A 7,500-nucleotide genomic window follows, 5' to 3' on the forward strand; every position below is an offset into this window, starting at 1 on the left:
TTTTCTTTGTAGAGGAATAATTGTTTATTGTAAATTTTCTCTCTCTCTTTCTTTCTCTTTTTCGTTCTCTATCTATATCCCTCTCCCTCCCTTCCCCCTCCCCCTCCCCCTTTTTTCCATAGGGGAAGTGACCGCGACCCCTCCCCTCACCCCCCCCCTTACCCCCTCACCCCGCCCGTTACCGCCAGCTGCCTTCCTACAGCTGTGCATCGTCGTCGTCACAGCTGCTCACCAGACACGGGGACGATGACGTGGACGACGAACGGCGATGACAATAGTAGCAGTAGTCGTCATGGCGAGAGTGATGGTAGCGAGGTTTTGGTGCATTTAGAAGGGACAGTTTAGGTAGCATTGTGTCGGGCATTTTAATCACGCTCGTGCATGTATGTACGTGTGTATGTGTGTGTGTGTGTGTGTGTGTGTGTGTGTGTGTGTGTGTGTGTGTGTGTGTGTGTGTGTGTGTGAAGCTCTAAATAGATGTATGTGTATGATTCGTATTTGTGTATGTATGCATCTGTGATGAATAAGGCGATCACACTGGACAGACGGTGAAGATGAAAGGGGGGGGGGGGGGAGTGTTCTGGTCGAAATCGAGTTGGGTCGAGTTGGAAGCACCGCGTGTTGTTGCTGTTTGGGGGGGGGGAGGCGTTGGGGGGGGGGATGGGGAAGGAGGGGGGAGCAGGGTTTCGGCCGCGAAGTTTTACAGAGGGGGGGGAGGGGGGGAAGCACGTGCGATGTGTTTTTCCACGAGCGGGGCGCAACGAAACGGCAGAAGGGTAGAGGGAAGGGCAAGGGGGGGGAACGGCCCCAGACACGCGCTCGCGCATACACACACACACACACACACACACACACACACACACACACACACACACACACACACACACACACACACACACACACACACACACGTGGGGGGGAGGGTATAAGAGGCCCTGCTCAGACAGGCTGCGGCCGCCGCTGCCATCACCACTGCCACCATTACTGCTACTTCTACTACCTCCACCTTTGCCACCTCCCGTGACAGCTGGAAACCGCCACACACAGCTTGCCACATGTCCCCCCCCCCCCCCGTCCTTACCTCCCCCTACCTCCCTCTACCCACCCCTAGGCCCCCTCCCCCCTGGCCCGCTGTATTACACCCGTGTACAGCTGCTTCGCTTCATCTGTTTCGCCGGCGCGTGTCCACCATACATCCGCTCTCGCTCTCCCCCTATGTCTCCTCTCTTTCTTTCTCGTTTTCCCTTTCGTTTCCCTCCTCCCCTTCTCTTCCCTTCTCATTTCTTCTCTTCCCTCCGCTTCCCATCCGCTTCCTGTCTCTTCCGTTTCGTGCCCCATATGTTTTTTTTTTTCTCTCTCTCTCTCTCTTTCACTTCCCTTTTCTCATGTGTGTTTTTTAGCATTTTTTTATTTTTTCTTTCACTTCCCTTCTCTTCTGTTTTTCCTATTCTTCCCCTGTCTTCTCTCCTCTTTTCTTTTCACATCTTTTCTTCTCTTCCTCCTCCTCCTCTTCTCTTCACCTCATTTCATTTATTTTCCCTCCTCTCTTCTCTCCTTTGTATTCCTGTTAACATTATTCCAATTATGGCCATTGAAGCTGTTTCTCGCCGTCCCTTCCCGAACAATCCCAGCGTCTCTAGTCCTCCATCGGCTTCTACAGTATCAAGGAGCATGATGGACGGACGGAGCGAGCGAAGAGCCAGTCGGAGGGCTAAAAGCGGGAGAACAAAAGACTAAAAGGAAAAAAAAGGGGGGAAATGGTAAAAAAAAAAAAAAAAATAGCGGAGTGTGTGGTTTTGGCATTCGGTCGGGAACACGATGTCCCCGTTAAGCATTGGAGGGACTTCGGTTAGACAATAGGGTAGAGGACGTTGGTTCAAGAGAGAGAGAGAGAGAGAGAGAGAGAGAGAGAGAGAGAGAGAGAGAGAGAGAGAGAGAGAGAGAGAGAGAGAGAGAGAGAGAGAGTGCGTTATGTTAAGAGGGAAAGGAAAAAAATGAGAGAGAGAGGGAATAGGTGATTAAAAAGAAAAGTACACGGTGACGAAAAGGCAACGAAAACACACAGGATAAAAACGAAGGAATAAAGGTGAAGGATACTGCATAAAAAAAGGGGGGGTAGGATAAAAAATAGTTTGGGGCCCGAGGTGTCGCTCCTCATCCAGGGGTCAGAGACAGAAGGGCTTCTTCGTGCAAACGGAACTCGGACGCGCCGCTTTTGTTGCGAGGGGAGTAGTCCGTGGTTGCACGCTTTCTGCTCTCTCTCTCTCTTGTCTATCTAGCCGTCTCTCTTCTCCCTCCCTCCTTCCCATTTTCTCTTTATGCTTAGTGTTTACCACCCACCGCTCTGTATATAAACGCATTTCCTAATAGAGACCTGTTCTTCTTGTTGCAGATTGAATGCCGACACAGTGGTAGTGTCCGGGAGAGGGGACGACGAGGCTCAGCACGACGCCCCCCCGGCGCAGCAGGAGCACAGCAGCCTCCAGAGTCCGGAGCCGCCGCAGGAGGAGGACGACCCGCGCGCGGCGCAGGAGAGCCCGTTCGAGTCCCAGCACCACGACAAGTGCGAGCCGGACGTGTGCGACGGGGGGGGCGGCGGCCGGGTGCCGGACTTCAACGCGCAGGTGGAGCCCATGGAGGTGGAGGAGCTGCCGGACATGATACAGGACCTGCAGCCGCCGGACGGGGGGCACGAGCAGAGCGCGGAGGAGCGGCGGGCGCGCGCCTACATTTTCTCGAGCGTCGAATCAAACGCGGAGCCCAAGGAGGAGCTGGCGACGGCGGCGGCGACGGCGACGCGCGGCTCGGCGGCCTCCGACCCGCCCGACAGAATCGACGACGCCAGCAGGGCGTCGAGCGCGAAGGGCGAGGTGGCCCCGAGCGCGGCCGTGCCGGTGCCGCCCAACTCGCTGCCCGGCGCCATGGAGGGCGGCGCCTCGCCAAGCAACTCGCTCACCGTGTCGGGCACGGAGGGCCACCTGCACGTCCACCTGGACAACAACCCGGCCTTCAACACGTTCAACTACTGGCGCACGCCCATCATGCCCATCGAGCTGCCCATCCCGCAGATCGAGGTGGACATCGACATCATGGGCCAGACGACCAACGTGTGCGTCAAGGCCAAGGTGCAGGAGAACGACGGCACGTACCAGTCGCAGGTCAACCTGACCATGGCCACCAACACGGGCGCGCCCAACATCACGCTGGCGCCCACGCCCCAGGACAAGCAGGCCGGCGACAGGCCGCCCGGCACCACGATAGAGGTGAGCCCGGAGCGGGTTCGGACGGTGCCCCTTGCGCCGACTGCCTTTTGTTTTTTCAAATATGAGTGTTTCTGTGACGGGAGAGATTACTTATTTATTTGTTTCACTTTTCCAGGCTGAGTTAGACGCCCTTGCAGCTTCCCTAGAAGGCGTGACAACCACAGAAAGTAGTACAGATGATAATGCCTTACAAGACCCAAAATCCAGTAATAAAGATAGTCAGGTACGACTCATTATCTGCGCCGCACTTAACTGGCCAGTCCCTTGAATGTTTTCATTTCTGACAAGCTACCAAAGAGTGAAATAGATAAAAAGTCTGATTCTCTTTTGTGTGCCTCGTAATGCTTATGGAATTCCTCATTCGGCGACCTGTTGCAGAGCTCGACCGTGGTGAGCGTCTCGGGGCCGCAGCAGGCGACGTACGCGCAGGTGTGTGCGGCGTCCGTGACATCGGTGCAGCACAAGAGCGAGCCGCAGCCGTCCATCCTGGCGTCACGCCTCGCACAGGCCCGCGTCAGCATGTCCGGCGGCGCCGTGACGGAGATCAAGAAGCGGGAGATGGACGTGGTTTCGCCGAGCGACTGCGGCACCAGCGCCTCCAGCACCGGACCCAGCCTCCCGCCGCAGCCGCCCGTCCTGAGCCAGAGACTGGTCGACCAATTCACAGTGATGCTGCCGGGAAGCAGCGACCAGGTCTCTGGCATGGCAGAGCACTCTTCGGGTTCCGCGGAATTCACCAACCTGAACCAGGACATCGTGCCCAAGGTGAGTGCAGGCCAGGGCGCGCCTTCCTTTCAGATTCGAGGCTAGGGTCTTGGTTGGGCGTGAGCTCAAGCAATGATATACTAAAAGATTGTATGTATTGTTGCTAGGTATACCGCTGGGGTACCGTATTGATTTTTTTTTTCTGAGGACTCAGAACTCATATTGGTAAATTATTTGATTTTATTTTGATTCGTGTTCAAAATTTGTACTTTCCTGTGGCCATGGTTTTGATTAATTGTTTCGCTTGAAATCCTAAGATAAACACTTAGCTGAACGATAAAACTAAGAGACCTTGTTTATTTTGGCAGACCTTATTGGAACACTACATCAGCATGACAGACCCGATGAGAGCAGAGACCGTCGATAACGAGCTAACCCGGCACTGTGCCTACTCCTTGCCGGCAGTGGCCTTAACGCTCGGCAGACAGAACTGGCCCGTCTTGAAGGACACCTATGAAACTTTAGCTGGTGATATGCATGTAAGTGAAGCTCCGAGTATGTCGAGAGAAAATGACGTATAAACCGAGTGAGATAACAGCGTTTTAAGGGATGGGTTTATAGTATAGGGCTAAGTTTTCTAATTCAGTGTTTTTCCTTTTTGCAGTGGAAGGTGCGGCGAACACTAGCTTTCAGTATACACGAACTAGCTGTGATATTAGGGGAGGAGATTGCCCAGAACGACTTGGTTCCGGTGTTCAACGGGTTCATCAAGGACTTAGACGAGGTTCGCATTGGAGTCCTGAAGCACCTTGCTCATTTCCTGCGATTGCTGAGACCGCAGAACCGCCGCGACTACTTGCCCCGCATGGACGAATTCCTGCGAACCGACAATGAGAACAACTGGCGATTCAGACTGGAATTAGCGACCCAGTTAGCCGACATCATCGACCTGTTCTCCCCACAAGACTGCCAGACGTTCCTGGTGCCGATCACACTCGCGCTGATGGCGGACAAAGTGGTACACATCAGACGCACTTGTTACACGGTGGTAAGTGCTTCGCTCAGGGAGATTCTTTAATGAACAGTAAGAGGAGACTGTGGTAGTAGATGTCGAGAAGAATTTCGTCGTGGGGGTCTAAGGCGCTGTTGTTTTTTTTCCAGGTATGCCAACTGGTGCGACAACTAGGCTGTGAGGGCGACCAAAAGTACGTAGAGGCAATTAGCGAACAGCTGAAGGTCCGATTCGCATATGCCTCCACGTGGTCGCAGCGGCAGTCATATGCCTTCCTATGTGGGAGACTCGTGGCCGAACAAGCGCTGCCACTGCCCGACTGGTGCCGACTCTTCCTCCCGAACCTGATCCTCCTGGCGAGCGACAGAGTGCCCAACGTCCGCATCGCCGTGGCCAAGATGCTGGCGACCCACATTGCTTGCTTAGGTGAATATAGTGTGTATGGCGGGTTCGTTGTGACGCAGGAGTGTTCGTGCTGCTAAACGTATTGAGCTATTTGTGGATAGTAAGAGTTACTATCAGTATCTGACAAAACATGTATACGAAAAAGTATATTAGTTGTATATAAACCGATGAGTAAATGTAATACAAAAGTATGACCCCCCCCCCCCCCCAATCACATTAGCGATAACAACAATGCTTTCTTGGTCCACAGAGTACTGCCAGAACCCAGAGAACGAGGCGACACACAAGATCCAGAAGACGCTCGAGCAGCTACGCAATGACAAAGACAGAGACGTGGGTCACTTCGCCAGCTATCCCGTCAACACCGAAATCTACGTTGACCCTCAAGACCCTACGTTATAATGGAGGTTACACTAGACCTCCTCCTTTCTACTCTTCCTCTGTCTTCTTTTCTCCTTTCTCTCTCCCTGCCATCACGGGTGTGCAAGATGCACCAGCACACCATAAAATCTTGATTTGTGAAGCATAAGGCAACTAGGTTCATTGCCATTTCTCTCTCGCTCTGTCTTTCGGGTGAAAATGAGGGTTTCTCTTATTCCAGCGTTTCAAACGAGTTTACAGCAGGAATTGAGCCTGAAAGATATACTTGATTTTTAGGTTCAATATGAAGGGTAATTTCACATTGAAAATGAAATCCCCCTTAGACCTATACTCATTTATTGTGCTTTAAAAAGATATTGATATATATCATCAAACTTCACCTCCATATTGGTACAGAGTACGTGTGTCCAATGTTTGGTGAGATGAGAGGTGCATTATAGGCTGTGCATCTTACAGGTGACTCCCCTTGTTATAATAATCACATGTACGCTGTTATGATATTGATGCTCACTGTTCTTTGGATGGGCAGCCCAAACATTTTATGTGCTTTGAAAAGTACATATTTATGTACTCTTTGATTGATAGGACAAATTTTATTATAGCCGATATCATGATACATGATTATTAATTTGGCTTATGTTGTAAATTGGGATGTGTATAACAACTTGTGGGTTGTAGCTTGTTCCTTTTTACAGAAGAAGTTTTTGATTTTTATATATAGCATTTTGGTCCTTGTAGGTCCCATGAAATGATTACACTATAAAAAGCTTTTAATCGTCTAAAACTTCCTTTACTGTGTCATTGAGGAACTGTTTTTGTTTGCCTCTAGGGCCAGCCAGCATTGGGGAAAAGTGCTCACTGAACAAAGCTCAGCCTGTGTTATCACAGTCCGATGAGGGAAAAGTCATTGGTGTTCGGGCAATAACCTCCCACTCCTTTTTAAAAGATTATTTTTTTATTTTCTAAAGAAAAGTCTCTCTTACTTTCTCTGTATGTTAGCCTGCATTGTGATCTAAAAAAAAAGCTGGGCAGTTGCTGATTTTTTGGGTCGAAATTTGTAACCAGATAATCGGTTCACTTCAATGAACATGATAAGGTTGAGGTGAATAGTCATTGACTGATTCTCTTTTATCACATTATTTTTGTCTGTCAGGAGATAAATTTGATCAGTCAAACTTTGTCTGAATTTTGTATTTTGTATTATAGTGCAGGATCTGTATGAGTGTCATTTATTTTTTCATTTTTTAGCACGCATTCAGTTGTCTGTTCAAAGATACTTAAAAAGTCTCATGGTGCATGAAAAAGTGACCATGAAATTGAGTTCCAAGTTAATGCCGTAAAGCATATGCTGATACTTTAAGAAAGGGTAATTTCCAAGCAAGTGCTTACACCCCCCCCCCCCCCCCTTCCCCCCTTGATTAATGCTTGAAGCATTTTATCATATCCCTCGAGTTGTCTTTCAGTGCGGCCGAAAGAAAAGAAGAAAAATACCTACCTAAAATGCTTAGCTACACGATCCATTCCAAAGCATTCATACCGGTGTGCGTGTGTGTGTGTGTGCGTGTGTCTCTGCATTTGTACTCGTGCATCCTCGGGCGAACGGCTCTCCAGGCCAGCGTCTCTCGACTGCAAGGCGCCTGCTCGCTCCTGCCGCGGCCGGGCGCTTTCCGCTCTGGCCCGAACAAGATGAGGTATCTCTTCCCCGGACAAACACTCAGGGTTATTCGCAGATGA

The 7,500-nt window shown here is 50.7% G+C and overlaps 1 protein-coding gene across 10 annotated transcripts in view; it reads left to right on the forward strand.

Moving 5' to 3' along the window:
- LOC125027353 (serine/threonine-protein phosphatase 4 regulatory subunit 1-like) overlaps positions 1 to 7,500 on the forward strand; it is a 119,019-nt gene that overhangs the window by 110,765 nt on the left and 754 nt on the right. For 9 of the 10 annotated variants that reach the window (XM_047616389.1, XM_047616386.1, XM_047616380.1 and 6 more), the window contains 7 exons: positions 2,393 to 3,263; positions 3,379 to 3,486; positions 3,642 to 4,028; positions 4,337 to 4,507; positions 4,633 to 5,016; positions 5,130 to 5,406; positions 5,636 to 7,500. The exon at positions 5,636 to 7,500 is cut by the window's right edge and continues 754 nt beyond it. In XM_047616389.1, coding sequence (XP_047472345.1) covers positions 2,393 to 3,263; positions 3,379 to 3,486; positions 3,642 to 4,028; positions 4,337 to 4,507; positions 4,633 to 5,016; positions 5,130 to 5,406; positions 5,636 to 5,787 — 2,350 coding nt within the window. In that variant the 3' untranslated portion in view covers positions 5,788 to 7,500. The remainder of the gene's footprint in view (positions 1 to 2,392; positions 3,264 to 3,378; positions 3,487 to 3,641; positions 4,029 to 4,336; positions 4,508 to 4,632; positions 5,017 to 5,129; positions 5,407 to 5,635) is intronic. The other variant, XM_047616383.1, reaches the window with a different exon arrangement.

This window comes from Penaeus chinensis, chromosome 7, assembly GCF_019202785.1.
Source record: "Penaeus chinensis breed Huanghai No. 1 chromosome 7, ASM1920278v2, whole genome shotgun sequence".
In the NCBI taxonomy this organism is placed as follows: Eukaryota; Metazoa; Arthropoda; class Malacostraca; order Decapoda; family Penaeidae; genus Penaeus; species Penaeus chinensis.